The 25,394-nt window shown below is 41.6% G+C and overlaps 1 protein-coding gene across 7 annotated transcripts in view; it reads left to right on the top strand.

Moving 5' to 3' along the window:
• Nucleotides 1–25,394, top strand: part of PACRG (parkin coregulated) — a 978,203-nt gene that overhangs the window by 232,820 nt on the left and 719,989 nt on the right. For 6 of the 7 annotated variants that reach the window (XM_075596735.1, XM_075596734.1, XM_075596737.1 and 3 more), the window contains exon 2: nucleotides 18,140–18,274. The exons of the other annotated variant lie outside the window; for it this stretch is intronic. In XM_075596735.1, coding sequence (XP_075452850.1) covers nucleotides 18,140–18,274 — 135 coding nt within the window. The remainder of the gene's footprint in view (nucleotides 1–18,139; nucleotides 18,275–25,394) is intronic. 7 annotated transcript variants of the gene reach the window in all.

Raw genomic sequence — 25,394 nt, 5'->3', positions numbered from 1 at the left:
TCTGTGGGTTCAGGAGAGCTGAGCTGATCTGCGATGATATGGAGATCAGGACAGGTTTTTGATGTCATCTGTAGTTCTTTATCTGTGGTGTTCAGCGCCTCCAGCTTCAGGGGGCTCTGATAATATCAGAGACAATCCTCTCTGAAGCACATCTTCCATAAACCACATGCACTGACTCAATCCAGGCTAGTGTATAATTAGCAAAGGGCTTTATTCTTAGCAGTCACTGTATCAGATCTTTACAGCGGTGCAAGGGTTCAGAGGGTTCCCACCTCTGGATGGTGCTTGACACAGATAGTATGGGGTCATCCTCCTTGGTCAGATGTTCCCTTAGCCACAAGGCTGAGGGTGAACACGCTCGTCCTACTATGGGAGAGACTCACAGCTCTCTGCTTCCTCTCTCCTCCAGAGCAGGATCAGGACTAAACTAAATTTGCATTCCCTCCTAGGAGGAACAAGAAGGGGCGGGCTCATGGCCTATACCTATACCACATAGGCTTACACAGGCCATGAGTCAGCACCTTACTTCTGTCACTCATACTGTAAGAGGGGCATGAGGGGGGTCAACAAGCCCACAGAATTAACCTGCTACTGCCTGCAGCTAGCAGGGACTTATATAACAGGGGAAAGCCAGGTAAAAAGAGACATACCCTGTTACATACATATATATACACACATATATATATGTACACACACATATATATATATATATATATATATATATATATATATATATATATATATATATATATATATATATACACACACACACATATATACACACACACACACACACATATATATATGTATGTCTCTTTCTACCTGGCTGTCTCTTTCTACCCTGTTACACCGAATATCTGCTATAGTATATAGATATATACACTTATCTGTGACTTTAATGGGGCTTTTCATGTGATAGCTCATCATCTGTGCTAATAACACCTTCCAAAATAAGCCCATGAGTCTCTGAATGAGATAGGACAACAGAAGATTTGACTGGCTGTTATTATACAGTAATAATATACTGTTATAATTATACCACAGTTTACTATTCAAATACTAGTTATCTTGTTTGTTATTTGTTCATTAACAATATACAGTACACCATCGTCCAGTATGTTCAGTCCACACACACACACCAGTTCACTGACCAGTGACCCTGCCACAACAGTGCAGCCACAAGTTAATAATACAAATATCTAATTAGTGTTCACTCTACTAAATTATTAACATTAGCCAGGTAAAACATTTCTAACATTTAATTAATAAATGTATAGTATTTAACTGTGACTGACTGGACTAACCCCTGTCTGTGTGTCTGGGGCCAGTCTAGTTGGCTAATCTCAGTCAGTGTCCTTGTTTTTCATCTAATCTATTATATATATGTAACCATGCTGTAAAATGGCTGCAGTCATCTCTCCTGCTGACAGTAAGGCCTGGTAAATTGTGGGCATGCCAGCAGTAATTATGGAGGTTTGCCCTCACACCCTGGTGAGCTGCCCTATGTATGGATGGGAGTGGTCACAGGTTCTGACTCCCTGGTTGGTGATGTCAGAGTTGTGTCAGCCCCCAGAGGATACATAAGGCACAGCACTGATCAAAAGTTAGTTCAGAGATTGTTGCTAAGTAGTTGGAGGAGTTCAGAGTTGGTACACTACAGGACTAATGAGACTGTGACCAGGGACCTGGTGCAGAATAGATATCCCTACGGGGATAGGGAATCCCTACATTAGGAGGACAATACCTTTCAAAGGGAAGTACGGTGAACAATGGAGGGCTAAATTTACCCATTGTGGAGGGCAGCTGGCCCACCGTACTAATAAAGATGACTCTGATAAAAGATACCCTCGTGTGTAAGTGTGGAGTGATTACACAGGGGGCTGCACCACAGAGGAGTTCCTCACCAGGACCATCCACAAGCGGATGCTGGGATCCTGATGAGGTGGAGGTGCTGCACTGGATCTAGGTAGGACTCAAGCACACTACCTCAGTTGCCTGTCTGGGTTGGCAATCCCCAATACAACATCATGCGGGAGACTCAGGAGTCCTGTTGCCAACAGGTGCACCACCAGACATCACACTGTAATGGGGACTGGTTAGACCACAGGGGCCAATATGAGATTGGGTGGGTCAGGCCAGTTCAGAAAATCTGTTACATATATAATTATATATTTTTACTACAAGTAGTAGTATAATTATAACGTACATTTATTTGATACCAACTGGTGGAATGCCTGGTAGTGGGTGGCTGGCTGGAGACTCAGGAGTGGTATGGGAAGTGCCAGGCAGGCAAATATGACTAGTATATAGCGGCAGATCAACAGAGTCTGTCTGACTCTAGGATAGCTAGCACCAAGTTTAGTATATCACTATCATATAGAAAAAGAGAAGAAGTTAACAAATAATAACATGTCTAATAATAGTAATACCAGTTTTAGTTGTTCGAAGAAACATTTTGAAAGTAGTCATGGTTATTGTGGTGGTGATCAGTGAAAGGTGGTGCTGCTAGTGTGCCTACTGCTCACAGGAAGTAAAAGCGTAAAAACAATGACACTGTAACTGAATCCCAATCTCACTGCAGAAGGTTCACCTCCCCCCTCTATCTGCCTAGTAGACAATGAACCTCCAGTTAAGATTTAAAATGGGAAGTTCAACTAGCCTTGGGTCCCGGGTACTATTACTAGTCTTACTAGTAAGTAGTACTTCTGAAACAAAAATGGCTAATGTGGGGAAGCATAATATTGAGAATGTTAATTAAATGGTCAGTTCTAGGGAAAAGCCAGGCCCATTGACACCAATGCCAGCTGCTGCTCTGCCTGTTTCTGCTGTCAAGCCCACAATTAAGTCATCTGAAAAAGGCATATCCTTCTTGTCAGATTCAAAAACATTTATGAATGCTGAACAAGCTCTGATATTGCTAGCACAAGACTCTGAAGAGTGTTTAAACAGTCAGAAGAAGAAGAAGATGGAGTAACAGAGACTTTATATCTCTGAGGAGCGGTGGGCTGGACTTGAAATTCATCCATTCAAATATCATTTGTTATGAATTATGAGGATTCAGAGGATGTTGCTGATGATGTGAAATACTGCACATTGCGAATCGGGTAGACATATTGTTGGGGGGGGGGGGGGACCGGGATTGACCCGGCGTTCTTGGTACATGTTGGCACCAATGACAAAGTTAGAGATAGATGGAGGGTCCTAAAAAATGATTTCAGGCATCTAGGCCAAAAGCTTAAGGCAAGGACCTCCACGGTAGTATTTTCTGAAATACTACCAGTGCCATGCGCTACCGCAGGGAGACAGTCAGAGATTAGGTAGGTTAATGCATGGCTAAGAAAGTGGTGCAGGAAGGAGGGTTTGGGGTTTTTAGAGCACTGGGACTCCTTTTCTGAGAGGTGCCATCTATATTCTAGGGACGGATTGCACCTCAATGAAGAGGGATCTTCTGTGCTAGGGTCGAGAATGTTAAAAAGGTTGAAAGAGAGTTTAAACTATGATGGAGGGGGGAGGGGATTTAAACAGATAAACTAAATAGAAAAGAAGAGGAAACAAGGGGTTATGGAGGTAGAATGGGGGCAAGTGCGAGTTTGACAAGCAGTGAGACACCCATAGTACATACAGATAATACTAGAAAACTTCAAAAGAATAAACCAAGCTGGTGCAAAAAGGAAGGCGCAGGTAAGATAAAAGTACAGGCTGAAAAATAACTGAAATGCATGCTTGCTAATGCAAGAAGCTTGCCAGATAAAAATGGGGGAGTTTGATTTAATAGCTGCAAGGGAGCAGTATGATATCATAGGCATTACTGAAACATGGTGGGATGAAACTCATTACTGGGCAGTTAATTTAGAGTGTTATTCCCTTTATCGGAAGGATCGAGCAAATAGAAGAGGAGGTGGAGTATGCTTATATGTTAAACCGGATCTAAAACCTATTATAAGGGAAGATCTTTATGAAGGGAATGATGAAAATGTAGAGACCTCGTGGATAGAAATTAGCAGTGGATGTTAAAGTATAAAGAAAATGTTTGTAGGGATATGCTATAAACCACCAAATATCGGTGACAGTGATTTTAATTATCTAGACATAGACTGGGGCAATGAGATTAGCATTAGAATAAAAGGAAACAGGTTTTGGGGGATACTTAAAGACAATTATATAACCCAAATTATTGTGGAACCAAACAGGAGAGGGGCAATACTGGATTTAGTAATATCAAACAATGTAGAAGTAATAACAAATATTCAAGTCCTGGAACATTTGGGTAACAGTGATCATACAGTAACATGGTCTCATTTGAAATAAATTATCAAAAAACAGATTACTTGGGTGCAACAAAGACCTTAAACTTTAAAAAAGCAGATTTTAATAAACTAAGGTCTAATCTACAAGGAATACATTGGGATGATGTTTTTGCAGGGAAAATGTAGATGATAAATGGGCAGTCTTTAAAACATTGTTAGAAAAGTACACTTATCAGTGTATACCCTTGGGTAATAAGTATAAAAGAAATAAGTCAAAACCAATGTGGCTAAATAAACAGGTAGAGGAGTAAATGGACAAGAAGAGGAGGGCGTTTAGGTTCTTTAAATCAGAAGGGATGGAGACATCATGTCAGAATTATAAGCAATGTAACAAAAATGGCAAAAGGGCAATCAAATGAGCAAAAAGGGATAATGAAAAAAGGATTGCAATAGAAAGTAAGATCAACCCTAAAAAGTTCTTTAAGTACCTTAATAACAAAAAAATGAGAAAAGAAAATATAGGACCCTTTCAGTGTGAGATGGGCAGGCAGATTATTGGAGATAAGGAAAAAGCAGAGGTATTAAACAAATTATTTGCCTCTGTGTTTACCAAGGAACAATCAATTTCAATTGTAGTGCCACAGGAGGAAACCACAACCTCCATATTAATGAACAATTGGTTAACTGAAGAAGTTCATAAGCGGCTTGAAAAAATTTAAGTAAATAAGGCACCTGACCCTGATGGTATACATCCAAAAGTTCTCAAGGAGTTAAGTTCAGTAATAGCAAAAACATTACATTTAATATTCAAGGACTCCATTTCCACAGGCTCAGTACCACAAGATTGGCGTAAAGCAGATGTGGTGCCTATATTTAAAAAGGGAGCTAGGGGAATGACATACCTGTAAGCCTGACTTCAATAGTGGGGAAACTACTTGAAGGTTTAATACGTGATAATATTCAGGACTACCTAATGTAAAACAAAATCATTAGTAATAATCAGCATGGATTTATGAAGGATAGATCATGCCAAACTAACCTTATTTGTTTCTTTGAGAAGGTAAGTAGGAATTTAGACCAGGGTAATGCAGTGGATGTGGTCTACTTAGATTTTCCACACAAGAGTTTGGTGTATACAATAAAGCAAATTGGACTCAGTAATAATGTACAGTATGCACCTGGATTGAAAACTGGTTGAAGGATAGACAACCGAGGGTTGTCATAAATGGAACTTTTTCAGGTTGGGCTAAAGTTGTGAGTGGAGTACCTCAGGGATCGGTACTGGGACCCCTGCTTTTTAACTTGTTTATTAATTACCTTGAGGTTGGCATCGAGAGCAAAGTCTCCATCTTTGCTGATGATACTAAATTGTGTAAGGTAGTAGAATCAGAGCAGGATGTAATTTCTCACCAGACGTACTTGGAGAGACTGGAAACGTGGGCAGGTAAAAGTAGATGAGGTTTAATGCAGATAAATGTAAGGTTATGCATTTGGGATGCAAGAATAAAAAGGTGACTTACAAATTAAATGGGGATAAATTGGGGAATCCTTGATGGAGAAGGATTTCGGAGTGCTTGTAGACAGCAGACTTAGCAATAGTGCCTAAAGTCATGCAGTAGCTGCAAAGGCAAACACAATCTTATCTTGCATTAAATGGGCAATGGATGGAAGGGAAGTAAACATAATTATGCCCCTTTACAAAGAATTAGTAAGACCCCACCTTGAGTATGGAGTACAATTTTGGGCACCACTCCTTAGAAAATACATTCTGGAACTAGAGAGAGCGCAGAGAAGAGCAACCAAATTAATAAAGTGGATGGACAATCTAACTTATGAGGAGAGGCTAGCTAAATTAAATGTATTTACATTAGAAAAGAGGCGTCTAAGAGGGGATATGATAACTATATACAAATATATTTGGGGACAGTACAAGGAGCTTTCACATGAACTATTCATCCTACGGGCAGTACAAGGGACTCAGGGCCATCCCTTAAGGTTGGAGGAAAGGCAATTTCACCAGCAACAAAGGAAAGGGTTCTTTACAGTAAGGGCAGTTAAAATGTTGAATTCATTATCCACGGAGACTGTGATGGCAGATACAATAAATTTGTTCAAAAAAAGGCTGGACATCTTTTTAGAAAGGAAAGGGATATATCAAATAAGTAGACATGGGAAGAATGTTGATCCAGGGATTAATCCGATTGCCAATTCTTGGAGTCAGGAAGGGATTTATTTTTCCCCTTATGAGATATCATTGGATGATATAACACTGGAGTTTTTTGTTTGCCTTCCTCTGGATCAATAAGTAAGTATAGATATAGGATAAAGTATCTGTTGTCTAAATTTAGCATAGGTTGAACTTGATGGACGTACGTCTTTTTTCAACCTCATCTACTATGTAAGTATGTAACTATGTAACTGCAATTCAAGTGGTGATGGTGGCACTGGTGGTGGTAGGGGTAATGACGAATGTGATGTTTCAGATATAAGTGATGATACTAGGATCCTTGTTAAAGATTGAAAAAATACAGATTCAACCACAAGTAAAGCAAATACTCCAAGTAGTAATAAAACCCTCATCATCATAAACCGTACATCACATACATTGATGTTACTTTTTTCCTCATCATCAGCACCCTTATTTACATAGAAATCATCATCATCATCATCATCATCATCATCATCATCATCATCATCATCATCACTAGTACCATTGACCAGTTGGTGTTCTTGTTGTGATGATAATGTTGTTACTACTGTGAAGCGCTATGTACATTAATGGCGCTATATAAATAAAGACATACAATACAATAACCCAGGACCTATGACTGCACTTAACCACCACCAGAACCACACCATCGATGACAACGGTTACCTTCACAATATCCAGAAATATCAGTTACGTGTCCTGTTGGCCGTTCTTTCAATGCAAGTGCTACCGTGTGGCTTTTATTTCAACTTTCAAAAGATCAAACTACAGCTACAAGTAACTTACATTGAACAGTTATGAAAAGGGGTAGACTGGGCACCCATCTTGGCACCTCTGCATTAAGGAGGTCACATGACCCGCCACCACTATACAAAGTGACAGGCAACCTTAGAATGTCATGGTAAGACAAAAGGGGCTTGCAGTCAGACAATACATTGTCATGTTGCAGATGGAGACGGAAACAATAGGTCACAATCAGTATTGCAGACACACACAGCACCAACACAGTCCCAATTGTCTGATGGTGATGATGAATTTGATGATGGTGGGGATTTAGATGATCTTTGTGTAACAGGTATGATGATCAATAGCAGTGATGATGATGATGGTTTGTATGCTAGTGCTAGCCTGTGCATCAGCAGTGTGCAAACCAAACAACATAATTACAGTACTGCTCCAAGTAGACTGTGATAGAGCGGTGGGAATCTCCTAAGGGCACTTGAGTCCGGGTTTGTTGCGGGGATAACGGTTTCAACTTGGTTGCCTCATTGAAACAAGGCAACCCTACACATATTCCTTGTTCTGCACACATACTCAATTTAATAGTTATTTGTTTCCTTGCTCAATGTAGGAATGTGCAGAGCATTTTGTGAGCTTTCCAGAAAATGAAGTGCTCACTTTAGCCAATTGTACACAGTCAGCAATGCCCTGTCTATACTGGAGGAGCAAAACAAACTACCTCATCACCAGCTAAAAATGGGAAGTGCAGTCTCAGTGGGCGTGCATTCCACACAGAAGCCAACAATACAGTGGTTATCATCACCACTTTCTTCCTCTCAGGCTTTAAGTCAAGTGGCTTTTGGTATTGGTGGTAGTGTGGGTAGGGGTGGTGGTGGCGGTGGCAGTAACAGCAGCAGAAGTCATGGCCCATCACTACGGGAAACACTCCATCACTATGACATGGTTCAACCTAGCACAGAAGCAGCAGCCAGCTCTAATATTACTAGTGCTATGGACATGGTGGAGGCGTATATGGGTGATAGTTAATTCCTGCCTCTTGACTCTGATCCTCTGGAATACTGGGTTGCTAATACAGAAATATGGCCTACTTTTGCAAAGGTGGCTGTTGAGTGGCTCAGTTTTCCTCATGCAAGTGTGTTGTCAGAGAGAGTGATTAGTGTAGCTGGTGCAATCCTAACCGACCGTGGGATGAAACTGTCACATGGTAGCAGTGAAAGGCTCACTTTTATAAAAATGAATCAACATCAACAATATACAGCCCCTGCACCCAGCATTTAAGAGGCTGAGGAGGAGCAGATTAATTACTAAAATTATTACAACACTACCAGTACCACAAAAAAAGAGGAACTAAACATATACTCAGCGCTCAACCTATTTACATACAAATTAATCAAATCAAGTGCAATTATTACAAATGAATGTGAAAATCAATTGTGACCTGAATATATCCAAACTAAAGGACACAGCCAGGAGTGCAAGGATACCCACAGACAACTATGAATGAATGGGGTAGTGGCTGCCTAAGGATATAAAACAAGCCTATCCATAAGGCTAGTATAAATGGTATACAAAAGGAGAGAACAGTCCTTGGCGCACTATCAGGTATGGAAACCTGACAACAAAGTCCCAATCCTTTGAATATAGGAGCAGTTCGTAAGTCCCGAACTGATCTTTCAGAGTCTCTTTGCTGGTGAATTTGTATCTGCAATTAAACAAAACAAAAAGACCATTGCGCAGTACCCTCTGTATGTTCAGTTGCACCCACACAAATACTAGCTACTTACTTAAAAGTAGGTAGTCAAGGACCTTGAAAACTATCTTTAACTTGGGCTCCAACGTGTGAATAGATATCAGTGGATTTTCAGATGGTGTTAGCCCTCTCCACATGGATCACTCACAGTCGCGAATACATATATAAAGATAATAAAAGAACCAATGGTATGATACCATAACAAAAATTTAATAAAATAAGGACCAACAGCAATGAACTCACATGCTACACAGCCCTATGGACAGGATACAAAGTGCATATTTAATCACAGTCTCAGACAAACATTCCTGCCACTTGCCACTGGCACTGTCTCTCAGGCTTACTGCGTGCCTGCTGTTATGTCAGTAGCATGTTATGTGTTGTTGTTCATCTCCTGCCACCACCACGTCTACTACCACCATAATCATCTTTATCTTATTGGCAAAACCAAAACTTGCAAATATGGCATTAGATTAGTTATACTTTATTTTGACCATAGAGGGGGCCCAAACAAGCCAGCACCAAAGCTGCCATGCTATGCCAGGCAGGCTGTGCTACACCCACCCATAACATCTGTCAGAATTGTCAATTATTAAATGTACCAAGTCTAGTAGCATTGAGTAACTAACTCAATGCACAATGAACAATTTGCCAGTTGCCACTGAGTCTGTCAGAGTCACTTCAGGATGTCAGTGGTTGTGTGTTGTTGTTCAGCCGCCCAACACTACACATCTATCACCTCCGCCACACCATCATCATCATTATCTTATTTTCAAAACCAAAACATGCACTTATGGCATCATGAATGAATGAAATTAGTTATACATTTATTGGACTATGTAGTGGAGGCCCAAACAAGCCAACACCAAAACTGTCATGCTATGCCAGACAGTGGTAATTGGCATTTGGCAACTGGCACCGTAGGCCGGACACCAGCATTGGCACAGTGCTTGGCTTGTTGTTGTGTTTATGTATGTCCTAAACCACAGTTACTGTTCCATCTCTCAGTAATGCACAGGTGGGAAGGAGGGCACAGGACATACACCTTTTTTTTTAACCTTATGATGAAAAATGCTTTATCATGAAATAAACTTTTCCTGTTAGCTTTGACAATCATATTGACAACTATCTCATTGTATGAAAAGTAGTTGCAAGTAGTAATAATGAGAGAGTTAGACTGAGACAAGTGAAGCTGCTGCTACTGTCAGTGATTATGATGAGTATTGATTTGAATAGTGAGCTGAGTGACTGACTTGCTAATCTCCATGGTGGCATACATACTACTGTCACTTCCACTGCATCAATTGAACTAGTCTGTGTGCAGTCTACTACACTCGCTGACTTTACAGTTAACAAATAACACTGTCACTCACTGGCACTGTCTACAGTGGCTTGTTGTGTGTCCCCACAACACCACCACCACTATGGTACGATCACCCCCGGTCCATCTAAATCTAACCGATCAGTCTCATATGTTTGCTGATGGCCCGTGTCCGCATCTCCTCAAGCACATCATCCCTACTACCAACGTGGCAACAGTACATACATTTTACCCTTGCACCATGCAAAGCAAAGGGATACAATGCTTGTTCTGTTACACCGGACCCTGTACCATTCTGATGCCTACTTTGTCTCTCAATCCTTGCTCTGATGTCTCTGGGGTGGTGGTGGTTAAGGTGGGGGAGAATGAGGAGGTACAAGAAGCAGGGGGATGGGTGGAGAAGCAACAAGTTCACTTCTCACAGTGGGGGCAGACCGTGCAGCCCACCTGGGTCTGGTGTGCCATCGAGGAGAAGGATTGGGTGATTGTACACTTTTGTGGATGGTGGTGGCTCTTCCATGATGACTCAGAGCAGCATTATCACATCTGGAGACACGTGAGAATGCAAAGATTCGTTGACTCTGCGTCTCCCAGACATGGTGATTGGTATGTAAGTGTTGTTGCAGACCACTCTTCCCAGATGGCTTCCACTCCTGCCCCTATGCACTTCTGCACTACATATCACACAGTGTATTACCACAGAGTCACTCACCAAGCCATGATGGGACAATTGGAAGTATTCCTACACCATGGACGTAACTTCTCTGAGCAGACAACTGCAACCCTGTGATGCCTGTGAACTAGGGGAGGAGGCTGGAATGCCAATATGGGGACTACCACCATGAAATCTTTGAGATAAATTGCTGCATTCCACAACCTCATCTTCTCCAGGTACTGCACCGACACACTTTATTCGAGCAAATACCCAGTATGTACCTGGCAGATACCTGGAATGCGCCGCTCCTCACCTCTGACAAGCCCCGTTGCGTTTGCCTTCCCAGCCTGGGTTCATGCCTGGCTGACGGGCGGCTGATCTGTTAAATGATAATGATTAGGATTTAATAGGCTGCAATGCTTCGCGTGTCTACCAGATGGCATAAATTCATGAATTGTAATGCAGTATATATATATATATACTGTGCAGTATTGCAGCCAGCGGGAATAAAATGCTTCAATCCCTGCTTGGAAAATACCTCAATGCACTCGGGCAGAAAACAGTCACAAACCTCAATACACCCGGGTATACCCGAATTCGTGGGACTAGCCGAGCTCGAATAAAGTGTGTCGCCAGTGTAACTCTTCTTTAAGCTCATCAAGAGAGCCACCATCACAACCACCAATGTCACCCTCACCCTCTCCAACTTCATCTTTCTCCCTTTTTTCTCTGTCTCTCTCTCTCTACTACTAAATTATTTTAATTATTTCTTTCTATCTTTCTATCTTTCTATCTTTCTATCGCTATCTCTGTCTCTCTTCCTTCCCTCACCAGAAAGTGTGTGAATCAGGTAGGAAGTGAAAGTGATGATATACTGTACAGTGAATACTTTTGTTTTCGTGCTTGACGGAACGGATTTCGGTGGATTCCAACTGTGAATTCCACAGATTCTGCATGTCGGTAATGCTCTAGTGGATTCTGAGGACTACGCTCAGACTAAAGAGGGCACATTTCGCCTCCGGATTTCATTGGACGGAACAGAATTTGACAGGTTTGCCCATCTCCAGTTATGAAGCAGGTGAATCCAATTTGAATCCCAGTGTCAACTCTCCTGTCAACCGTCAACCTTGTGACCACTTTATCTCCTCGGGAACAAAATATAGATTGTAAGCTCTTTGGGCAGGAATTTGTTGTCTCTGCAAAATTATTTTTACAGAGCTGTTGACATTGTTAGCAGTTGATAAAAATTCATAGTTTAAAGAAGACCAGCAAGCTCATTTTAGGAACCCCTGAGTCAGGGGTCTGAGCTCTCGTCGATGGTTTATTGTGACCTTGGATAAGTCGTTAAACACTTGCAGGGACTCGTTGCGATTTTCTTTTGCGGTATAGCTATGGAGTCCGATGATGACATCCCTTCTGCGTCTGGGGTCATCTGATCTGGGGCCCAGAGCGCGATGGACTCTGTCAATCTCCATGTCTTTTTCTTCCATATCTTCGCACACTGAGACAAATAACTTTAGCAGGTATGGCCGGAGGTGGTCAGGAAGAACCGTTTCTGGAATGCTGCGTATTTGCAGATTTTGTCGCCTGTCCCGGTTCTCCTGGTCTTCCAGGCCGTCTTTAAGGTAGTTAATTTCGTCGCCTAAGCAAGCGATCTCGTCCTCCACCTCCGACTATCACTGTAGGGCCTCCCCCAGTTTATTTTCTAGCTCGGAGGTTCTTTCCGTTAGGCCCGAAATCTCCTGTTTAAATTCTGCTACAGTGGCTTTCAGATCGGACTGCAAAGATATGTGGAGCTTCTTATGCATAGAAGCCAGCAGGTCCTCTAGGTAGGATCGTGTGATCGGTTCCTCCGATTCATGGTTATCCCTGGTGAGTTTTGTTTGCCGGCTGTTGGTGCGGGACCGTGTAGACCGCCACCATTTTTATTTTCTGCCGTTGCCTTCAAGCTCCGCTGCGATGGTGAAAAATACTTAGAAACTCCCTGGCTAACCGATTGCTTTAGTTTGTTAGACATTGCTGACTTGTTTAGCCTTTTTAGGAAAGGAAAATGAAATGCATAAATTTGTGGGAAAAGTGTTAATGATGTGGTTTATTCGAGTTTGTCCACGAAACTCTCTCCTCACCCAACCATACTAGGTGCCGCCACCGGAAACCCCCCCTAGACTTAGCCTTTAATCATCAGTCTATCACTTTTCTGTGTGTTTTATGTTATTTCCCTCTATTGGGGTATCTTGGCGCTGAGTGGCCGTCTCCTCAGCCTCCCCACCTTCATGGGCCACCAGCGTCCATTTTGGAGGGAGGTCTGGCTGGCTCTCGCCTCTGCATAAAGCCACTATCTCTCTATGGGACTTTTATGCTTTGGCAGATCCAACAGCTCCCCTGATTTGTAGCCTCTGTTTAGCCTCTGTCTCACCTTACAGAACCGCAGTGTTTCAGCTGCTGTGGCAGAGCTCTGTTCCAGCCATCAGGGGCCGCCTCTATCCCCTGCCGGATCAGCTCACTCCTCCTCCCCCTTGCCCCCGGTGCAGCGATCTATTCAGTGAATGCAGATCCCACCCCTGCAGCCACTCGATCGGGCGTCCTTTCGGTAGGTGTTTTAGAGTTTCCGCGCGGGTCCGGCAGCTATCCTAGGGGGGGAGATGTAGCCCGGGAGGATCTTCCGAACACTGCCGGGGGGGAGGGAAGAGGGAAGAGGTGGGGTGCTCCCTCGTCCACCCTATGTTCACTAGCCACCTCACTCCTCTCGGGACTCCGCCGATCCTCCTTATGTGAACCGCATGGATCCGGCGGCCATTTTAGAAGTTAGGACCGAGGGAAAGGTAGAAGGAATTTCTCCGGTAGTTGTGGGACCCCGAAAGCTCGCCCGACTGCTTGCAATTATGTTTGCAGAGAAGGGCCGATCCAACAAGTTGGCTGGGTAGCTTTTTAATTTTTTTATTTTAAGGGCTTTTCCCACTCTTCTATTGATCCTCTGAATGGAGCCGAGCTATTCCGCGACCTTCCTGCTCCACATCCTGGCCACGCCCCTCACATAAATGCCTTTTTAAGGCATAAAAGGCGTCTTCCCTGAAACACCCACTGCTATGGAGATTTCATTAATTTCACAATAATCAACTAAAACTTTACTGGGATTGTTTTTTCATATAATAAAAAATAAGTTTTGTTTTATAAAGTGTTCACTGGTTTCATTGTTTTAAGATGTTTTTACTCTTTAGCAGTAAATTTAATACACTTAAGAGTAGTACTGTACATAAAGTACTAAGGTTTTCTAGCCCTTGTCAGCATGTAACATGCAGTACAGCGAGTGTCACTCAACCTAGCCCTTCTCAAAATGCAACATTCATAACACATACAACCTAGCCCTTGTCAGCATGTAGCATGCAGTACAGTGAGTGTCACTCAACCTAGCCCTTGTCAGCATGTAACATGCAGTACACATTCAGGCTAACACTTGTCAGCATGTAACATGCAGTACACATTCAGCCTAGCCCTTGCCAGCATGTTTTTCCTACAGCTAGACGGGAGGGAACACAATAAATCGCGATCACCGACTTGAGATTCTGGCTGGTATTGCATATAACGCCACATGTCGAATTTCTGCCCGCCTTCAGGTCTCACTTCACCCAGGTTAAATCGCGGATAACTCGCGTACATTTTTGGGTAATCTCATGTAAAGGGACAGGCTCGGATCAGGAAAACCCCAAATAGAAACAGGCCACATCTGTATGATAAAGTCAATCTATCATGCAAAAAATGGGTTTAAAGTAACCGCAGATCATAGGGTATGAAAATGTGTCATGCATGCCTAGCATATACACATATCCCGAATTGAAGCGAATCTGCCTGGAAGCAAAAACAGAGCTATACTTGTTCATACATATCGTACATATAAATATCGCCCATGTCTGTCCGTAATGGCCAAAAAATATCCCAGAAATAAAGGTACTGATACAACTGTGTCTCTCAGAAGATTAGCAAGCAGCTGTTAGACGTCCCGCTTGTGAGCGTTAATGGGTGTGACGTCACCATGCCCCTGGGGCCCACGGGGCCACTCTAACACGCCACTCACCAAAAATACTCAATAGTAGAGCATGTGTAGCAACTTAGGGTGGACACCCATCCCAGACCTACAGCTGGGACCTACGGAAAACATATAGGAGAACAACGAGGAAGACCAACAAAGGGCGGAAAGCATGATCGGGAGCAGGTAAACTGGCTGCCAGGATATTAGGGTCTTAAAAAACGCACCCTCTAGTATATTGATCTTAAACTGGGCGATGGCAGTTTGATTGGTTTAGAGACAGTCACATGTGGCGACTGTCTTTAAAAAAATCCCATTTTCCCGGCTTCCAAATTTTTAGTCGCGACGTCGCTCCGTCACCGTCACGCTTACTATAAGCTCTTGCGATGGAGTAAATGGATTTGTTTCGGAGCGACGTCGCATCGCCGTCGCATCGCCGTCGCAAGGCACTATAAGCGCAGCCTAAGTCTTCCAACATACCACTTAGATTGTAAGCTCTCCAGGGCAGGGATTCCTTCCTTTCCTATTGTCCGACTTTGGTGCGCTTATTGTATTATTATAATTCCCTGTACAGGCATACCCCACATTAACGTACGCAATGGGACCGGAGCATGTATGTAAAGCGAAAATGTACTTAAAGTGAAGCACTACCTTTTTCCCACTTATCGATGCATGTACTGTACTGCAATCGTCATATACGCGCATAACTGATGTAAATAAGGCATTTGTAACAGGCTTTATAGTCTCCCCGCTTGCGGACAGCTTCGGTACAGGTAGGGAGCCGGTATTGCTGTTCAGGATGTGCTGACAGGCGCATGCGTGAGCTGCCGTTTGCCTATTGAGTGAGATGTACTTACTCGCGAGTGTACTTAAAGTGAGTGTACTTAAACTGGGTTATGCCTGTACTATATTGTCTCAGTAGAGCGCTGAGTACACTGTCGACTATTAGTTTATTTTAATATTGCTGTAAAATGTAGAAGTAGGAACTGTAGCTTGCATAGAAGTATAAATGTTGTGTTTTTGAATGCGCCCTGAAGTAAAAATTTCCATTAGTGTTATTGCTTTCTGCTTTACCACAGCAAAGCCCTGTTGCATTATGACTTAGTCATAAGTATTAGAGAATCCATTTTTCTTTTCATTGGTTAAATCTCAGAAATGGGTTGCATTAATGAATTTGCAGAGGTCAAACACTAAGATTGCTTTCGACTTGTAGTTTCACTAATTAAATTAAAGAGCTATTCAATTGAGAGTGCCTGTCAGATTGATGGACATGTTCCACTAACCACGTGAAAGAAGGAAGAGAGTACAATCTTATTTAGGATTTTAATGACCAACTTATTTTGGATGTGCTTTACACCCTTAGTGGTTCAGGTGGTTGCAACTCATGGTTTTGCAATAGTGGAGGAGCCTATTGCAATCTCCATCACCTCTGAAGCACCTTTATCCTATTGTTTATGTACTCATAAAGCACAATGAGTATTAAATGGGTATTTGATTATTTACACCTATGTGAAAGTATGGCTTGATCCCATCTTCTAATTTTCAAACAATAATCTTAAGGCAGTCTCCCCGACCCCGTTTGTTTATTATTATTTTTTTAACAAATTCACAACATTTCTTGTAACTTATCTGTGCTATTTTTATCTCCGGAGATCCCCAAGTTCCTTAGATATTTATTTTTTATGTGCCAGTGTTTCTGGTCCCTTTTGGGAAATCAGTATAGCTGACATCCAATCCTCACTCCCCCGGGCCAATAGGAAGCCGCAATGTCAGAGCAGGACATAGCAGTTTCCTTTTGCACAATCCCAGCAGCCAACTCTGATTTTACTTTCATTTTACTGGCACTTATAAAGGTACATATCTTGGGAATCAGGATGCCCCCAGAGCTAGAAATAGTGCAGCTAAGCTCAGTTTCAAATTCTATCAATACATTTTAAAAAGTAAAAATAAATTGAGTAGGGGATTGCTGCTTTAATCTTAAAAATGAGACCTTGTAGTTTCCTAACTCAGTGTTACATAGCAGATGTGTCATTTATCTGTAGATAAAAAGATATTTTTACAAGAAAAAATAATTATATATATATATATACACACACACACACACACACACACACACACACACACACACACACACACACACACACACACACACACACACACACACACAGAAAATAGCCGTGTTAGTCCAGTTGCGATAGTGCAGAATAAATGAGTTCTTCAGTATTCGGTGATACCTTTTTTATTGGACTAACAATTTATGTCATAGGACAAGCTTTCGAGAGTTATCCTCTCTTCTTCAGGTCAAGCAATACTGATATCGGTATTGCTTGACCTGAAGAAGAGAGGATAACTCTCGAAAGCTTGTCCTATGACATAAATTGTTAGTCCAATAAAAAAGGTATCACCGAATACTGAAGAACATATATATATATATATATATATATATATATATATATATGTATATGTATATGTATATGTATATGTATATGTATATGTATATGTATATGTATATGTATATATATATATATATATATATATATATATATATATATATATATATATATATATATATATATATATATATATATATATATCTCTAATAAAAGGCAACACAACCTGGAAATATTTCAAACAGTATCAGAGGATGTACAGGGGCATAGGGATTAGTCCTAATTGTTTCAAAGCATAAAATACCCATTGTTGTCAGAAGCTTTGTCATATTTATTTTGTTTTGTAGCATATCCTTGAATAAAACGGCCATACAAGCCTTAACTACAACATACACCCTCTTGTGACTATTCCCTTCTGCATTCTACCTTTTTATATTTCAAATTAAAGAGAGACTTTGAATGTACTTTATGTGCTGATCAATTTCCAGGGTGATCCAAGAGCATTATCTTGAATTGTTTATCTGAATCAATATCTGAAGGACATTGTAAAGCAAACCATGGGCATCCATTTAGAAATTGCATGCAATAAGAGCCCTATTTCTAAAAATGATCCTTCCTGTTGAATCTCAATAGGAGATACCTTTAACAAAAATTCCACGTGTAATTGTATAGAATTATGCATTATTTTACCCTGAAAGCACTGCTCTGAAGAAAAGGGAAAATAAATGTGCGTGGATGCGAAATAAAATACTGTTTGGATGCTATCATTTCAATCATACATTTATTACCGTGTGTTTTGCAGGTTAGAGGCCCCCCCGCAGCAGGAGCATTCAAAGAAAGACCTGCAAAGCCCACGGCTTTTCGCAAGTTTTATGAGCGAGGAGACTTCCCGATTGCCCTTGAGCATGATACAAAAGGAAACAAAATAGCCTGGAAGGTAAGTGAGAGCACAGCTGTGAAAGCCAGCTGTGCTTATTGAAGTGACATCTTCTATTGCCAAACAAAGTTGGCTTATAAGTAAATAAAACAGAGTGATTTCTCAGCAAATGAAAGGTTGTGGGGGAAGCTGTTCAGTGGCAGGCCCCCTGAGTCAGCCATCCACCTTGGCTAACAATTAAATTATCTCCGACAAAAAGGAAGATGACAGAACCTCTTTGCCTTAGAGAATTATCTCCTGCACCAATTCATCTCTATTTTTACGAGGACCTGGCAACCCTAGCTGTTTCAGGCAGTCCATCAAGTGATTGGATATAGCGAGCAGTAACCATTCATCTCCCCCAAATTTCACCTTCCTGCAGGACACTTCCAAATGGAAGCTTTAATTACTTAAATGGATAGGTCAGAATTGGCTGCTCCCTCGGAAATGGAGAGCAGAATACAAATGAAGGCAGATTCTCATTCTGAGGCTATGCTTTTAGTCTGCAGCATATGTCAGCCAACGTAATCGCTGTCATACATGCCTCTGTTAGAGGCTGACCTCCACGAACTGAAATCATTACAGCTTCCACATTTCTCTGACAAAAGGTTAATTGGCTTCAAAATAAATATATTGCCTAATGACTCTATTCCAACACGGCTGTGTTACTGTCTCCGAAATGACCCACTGATGTTATTTGTAAAAACTTGCCAGTCTCTTTAACTCACCAGGGCAAGCTTTTAGATTTAATTTGAAAAACTGAATGCGGATCTTTTCCCTGCTCCAACCATTTAATTATGTGTGTTCTCAGAAAAAAAAAATGTTTTTTGTCTGTTACTCTCTTGGTTGCAAACACGAATTTGTGAAGATGAAAATAAGCGAGAAATCATTATTTGTGCAGTGTATAGTGAGGCAAAACTGACTTAAATAAGCATATTTAAAAAAAAAAAAAAAAAAAACGCAATTCTACTTTCACAGTATGTTAGGGATTTTTAATACAAAACAATGTGTTAATGCAGGGCACCTGCTGAGCATTCAGAAAAGCAAGGTCCGGTATCCACATTTGGTTTCTTTGGTGATCAGACTGAATTGTATCATTCTAATGAGAGGTGGTCATATTACATACAATACATTCCCTTGACAGCAAAAAAAATGACATCCCAGCTATCACTTTCTCTGTACAGTAGTGGTTTCTGTTCTCAGAAATTGCATGCGATACAGTGCATAACTTGTCTTTGTCCAGTATGGAAATGGAAATTCCAAAAACAAGAGTGACTTAGTACTGGTGCTGTTTTTCTTTAATGAAACAAGGTTTTTCCTCTATGCTGGCATAGAATACGTTGTTAGTAAAGTTAGTTAGGAGCTAATTACGCTAAACAGAAATGGCATTACAGATTCAAATTCAACACCTTAGTAACTGCACATAATAAAAATAATAACTTTATTTCATATAGCATTTTTCTGCCAATGGGACTCAAAGCACGTCACAATTACAGTATAGTGAGCAGTACATACCATCTTTTACATACAGTACAACATCCCTGTCAATCAATTTTTTGGTGCCTGGAGCACAGGGAGATAAAGTAACTTGCCCAAGGTCACAAAAAGCTGACACCAGGATTTGAGCCAGGTTCCGCTGCTTCACACTCAGTGTCAGTGTCATTGTTTACACAGTCTGTAAGTTCTATGTCAGAATTTGTGCCTGCATTATATTTATTTCACCAGTAATTACAAGGTCCCAGTTCAAAAATGTCACACAGTTTTTATAGGACTCAATGGCAGTGTTAGTGCAACATACTGCAGTGTACCATATCCCATATACTGTACTGCTACATCTGTATATAAGGTTTAGTGATAGACCTAATAGAGTCATAGAGTAAAAGTGGCATAGGAATAATGTCACAAAAAGACATGGGTCTCTAGGGTATAGTAGTATAACAAATCAAGAGCGAACCAAAGAGGAAGCCTTCTAACACTCACCACCTCCAAAGCACTGAATAGACCATAAAAATTCTATACGCATTAAAATATAATAGAAAAAAATGCTACATTTAGTCATTCATGCAGTTACCATATTAACATAATGTGTGGTTGAAACCTATTCCAACTTCACATTGCAAAGCCAGTATAACAAGCCTCACACTGAAGAGACCCAAATGGTCGAAACAGCTGTTTGTGAATAGGTTTGCTATCTATGCACTTCTTTAACCACAATGTAGAAATCTGCCATGCACTCCAGGTTTAGATGGAATGGAACAGGATATGTGTGATCAGTGTCAATCAGAAGGGGGGAGAGTACATGGGGAGCATAATCAAATAAGCGACATCCAAGGGGAGGAGGTGGGGTAAAGAAAGGGGGCAGTATAAGTCCTCTATATCTTCCGTTGAAACTCTCTAGTATCCTCCTCCCTCACAAAGAAACAGTGCAATGATGCAGAAAGCATGAAAGTACTCAATGGTTCAGGCACTGGGGAAAACACCTCTCACAGCTCCCTGTGTGCTCCACTCTGTGCGCCTGCTCCCAACTCCTGCAATCAGTAGCACTGCACGTCCGCAGTGTAAGCTCCTCCCTCTCCCCCCCAGATGGGTGCCTCCAGAGACCAAATGCAGGCACAGAAAGAGACAGGCTCCAGGGCACACACAAACTGATCCTGATCACTTGCTTGATCAGACAAAAATAAAAAATAGTGGTCCCAATGTAGAAAAAGTGAAAAATCTTTATTGCAGCATACAAAAGTGAACAGTATAAAACCTCCCACGCGTTTCAACGCGTTCTCAAGGATTAACAAAATGTGGAGGTTTTATACTGTTCACTTTTGTATGCTGCAATAAAGATTTTTCACTTTTTTCTACATTGGGACCGCGAGTTTTTATTTTTGTCTGATCAAGCAAGTGATCAGGATCAGTTTGTTTGTGCCCTGGAGCCTGTCTCTTTATGCACTTGTTTAACCAGGCTGTGCTGAAAAGCTGTGTAATACAGTAAGCTTATAGGGGTCCATGTTGGACATGAAGTAAAAAGTGACACTCCTCATTTCCATGTCATTTCCCAGAATCCCTGGCTGTAGTGAAAGTATTGTATGATAGGAAATAATGGTGACAAGCAGCATTGCAGACCTGTCTGAGAGTATGTGAATGTGCTCACAAGTGATATTTTTATTTGCATATCAGCATAAATATCTAAAGATAACATTGCCCTCTAAAACACATTTCATACATATCATAAAGATTCTCTGCACCAATTGGTAACAAAATGTATAATCACTACAAGAAAATCAAGTATTCTGTAACAGATTAAAATGGAACATTTCAGTGTAGAATTTTATATATAAAATATATATGTATATATATATAATATATATATATATATATTTATTTTGTGACAAACGCCCCTCTTTTGTAGCGCTGACGTCTGTCTGGGTTCTTCCCGACACAGTCTTCTAGGGTTAATTATACAACAAACAGGATCATGCAAAGTATTACGTTGCTTAACTCAGGCTTCTGCCTGCTTTATTTTCATCCAAATAAGGGACTGCAGCTTTAACATGTGTAGGCAGGAGGCACTCAGACATTAACCTTCAGCGGTTTACTCATATCAGTGTTATAGCATTTCACACAGTGTCATTTTTAAGAAATAAAAACCAAATCATATAAAGAAATCCTATCCCATTCAGGGATCTAACTACACTGCAGCATCAGCCTCTCTAACTGCTGCTGGGCCAACTAACCTGGTTCCCCAGTTTAAAAGAATGCCCTCTCATTTAGGGTCACTAGGTAAAGCATAGTCTTTTAGATACAGCAATAAATATTTGTTTGTCTTATCTGTTCGTGGTGGCAACTCGGTCCCATGTGTCCAGGCAAATCCTCTGGTACTGTGATACTTGAAGGGGCCGTCCACCCCGAACTGGATGCAGGGGAGCAGCGAAACCCCCAGTCCCTAGGCTCTAAGGAGAGAGACTGAAATGCAAATCTCTCTGCTCTAAATACCTGTGCTAGTGATTAGGAGAGCAGGTGAGGGAGAACTAGACCCATTGTAATCTGTGGTCTGGATTTTCCATCCACCAGCCTGAGCTAATGTGAAGCTGTGGAATGGATCATTTTTAACTATTCCTGCACTTTCTGACCTAAAATGGGGCAGAAAGCTGCCTAACATCTTTGGACTATGTCACATATCCCCCTCCCCAGCTCATACCTACTGGGGTGAGCGGCCATGGACCTCACTGGGGTGAGCGTCCTACCTGAAATATTTGAGCTAACTCCCCAGTACAATATTAAGCATTCACATGACACGAATATTAACTTTTTCACGGCAATTATGGACAATATGACGAAACCTAAGAGACTATACTTGGCAAACATTTTGTTGCCCTCTGTTAGGGAACTATTTTCAAAAATATATTTCTAGCAACCAATTCCTATAACCCAGGATGTGATAAATATACTCATAAAACTGGACAGTTTCTATTACCTCCCTGGGTTTTTTCTTTTCTACTCTAGAATATGAACCTCATTATATATTTACCAACCAAAAAGGGCATTTTTTTTTCTATATTGTAAGCTACCAATATATATTTTTATTTATTTATTTTTAAACTACAGCCTTGTAAACTTAAGGGTCGTAAACCCTATATATTAATTTGTAGTTTTACCTACATTTTCAATGAAGAGAAAAAAAATAACATTGTAATATTTACAAAATGCTTCTTCTAGAGGCCTAATATAGCATAACTAAACTAGCTTATTTGCAAAGTTAAGTGTCCGTGACATAGTCCACATGTATAACATAAAAATCGGTCAGTTCCCAAACATTTTTTTTTTTGACTTCCAGTCCATTACATCTTCTGACTTCATTTCAACACCCGCTGCATCCTGCAAATGACTGGACTGTTTCTTCAGCCACTGACGAGACACTCGGACCGGATTCTCCTTGGCTCCACACTGTGGTCCAGAGTGGCGAGATCTGGAACAATTCAGGCGCAGCGTTGACCGTCGCTTTTTCTTTTCAATCTTTGAACCTTCTAGGCTCTTCTTACTGAGATGTCTCCTCTCATCAGAAATCTTTGATTTCCCTTTTGGGGCCATTACCAGGCCTTGGGGTTTTGGAGACCTAATTGCCTCTATATAAACGTAGTCCATATTAACAATGTCATCAGGATTTTTCATCAAATTTGTGTTTTCAGGAACTGCCACCCACTTGGCTAAAACATCTTCTGTTGTGGCCTGGGTGTGTTCACTAGTTTGATAATCATCTGGATAACGTAAATGAAATTGAGGATCTGGATTTTTGAATCCCAGATCAGGGAGTATATTCTCAGTATTCTCAGGAGGGTGTCTATCTGTTTCTGGAATAACAGCAGCACAATCAAAGTCAATTCTTTCTCCTTCCTCTTTGTCATCAGTGGAGGCATTCAGTATACTTTCCCTGGTCTCCTTTTGTGACCGTGTCTCTTTTAGCTTTGGAATCTCTTTCTCCAACTTCATCTTTATAGCAAATCGTGATATTGCAACAGCCTTGAAGATATGCGTATAGGAACGTACAGCTTGCTTGGTTAGGAGGTAGGATTGATATCCCGACTGAACCACTCTAGCAGCTTCTCCCATGTCCTGGTAGCGTCTTTGTTGCTGTCCTTCTGTATTTCTTTTTCCACTCAGTGCGGCTGCTAATTCAACTTCTTTGAAGTTGCGTCGCGATTCCTTGTCTGTCATCTGTTTCAGAGCAAGGTTTAACTCTGTTTCCTTTTCTCTATTCTTGACCTGCAGCTGCAGGTGCTCCTCCCTGGTCTTGTCCAGCTCCATCTGCAGCCAGGCTCCCTCATTTGCCATGTGGTCCAGCTGCTTGTGGATATCGGCCATCTCGCTTTCATAGTGCAATGTCAGGCAGATCACCTGACGGGCGGACACCTCCTCCCTTTCGGCGCACTGTATCTCGCGCTCAGCGATTTGCTTCTGCAGCTCTTCAATCTGATCCTGCCAGTCCTCCCTCAGAGTCTTCACCGCTTTCTGGTGCTTGCTCTGGGTTTGCATCAGCGCATTCTGTACTGCTTCCTGCACTTCTAACTTTTCCTCAGTCAACTGTTTCTTCACTTTTTCTGCTTGGTCAGTCAAATCTGAATTTTTCATTTTCAGACTCTCATTTTCTTGCTTTACAGTCTCTAACTCACTCAGGGCAATCTCATGGGTTTGCTTCAACATTCCCAGCTCTGTGTTCAGACCGTGGCCCTCCCGGCGTGAGTGTTGCACCTCTGTGCTGAGCACGTGAACCTCTTGTAGAGCCTTCCCGTATTTCTGTTTTAGGATAGCAATCAATTTGTCAGACTTAATCTGTTTTTCATCCATGGTGGCAATTACGATGTTGGCCTTTTCCAGACTAGTCGTCACCTCATCCAGCTCACTCCGTAAGAGAGACTCTGTTTTCTTCAAAGCCTCGTACTTTTGTAAAGCTGGGAGTATACACCTCTGTAACTCGGCGTTCGTTTCCCGCTCCTTCATCACTCCCTGCCACAGGACTTCATAATTATGACGGGCAGCTTGGAGTGCAGAAACCAAAGCCTCTTTATCCTGGATCAAGGATTCAGCTTCCCTTTGCTCCTCCTTTTCCTTTGCCACTGTTCCCGTGACAATTCTGCCGGTCACTCTGGTCTGCAGCACATCTCGGCGCCTTTCTGACGCATGTCCTGACAGTGCAGGTTCAAGTGGCTCGGTCACTTCCCCTGTGACTTGAGGAACAGTTTTCTTCTTCTTTCTCTTTGCTTTATTAGCTCCAGAGATATCAGTGGTACTGGGCACACACTCACTGGTAGCTTCCACATCTTGCTTGCACTCACAGGGCGTTGCTTGCTTTTGCAGCTGTTTGTCTTTGAAAATTTGGGGGCACACATCTTCCATGTGACCTACTTCATGACAGGCCCAGCATACTAAATTCATCTGTGGATACAGCTCTCTTCCAGGGGCCACATACGAGTTGTCATCATCATCGTATGGCCTGAAGGGACACTGTTTTTCATGGTTATGTACATTACAAAACAAACATTTCACGTCAGCCATTTTATAAACCCGGCAGGGACAACTTCCTAGCTGCAATTTTCACTTTCTTCAGCAAAACATTTTGGTTTTCTGTTTGGGTTCAGGGTGCTATTGCATCCAC

Source organism: Ascaphus truei, chromosome 4 (genome assembly GCF_040206685.1).
Source record: "Ascaphus truei isolate aAscTru1 chromosome 4, aAscTru1.hap1, whole genome shotgun sequence".
Classification (NCBI taxonomy): Eukaryota; Metazoa; Chordata; class Amphibia; order Anura; family Ascaphidae; genus Ascaphus; species Ascaphus truei.
This window is presented reverse-complemented; position numbering and strand designations above follow the sequence as displayed.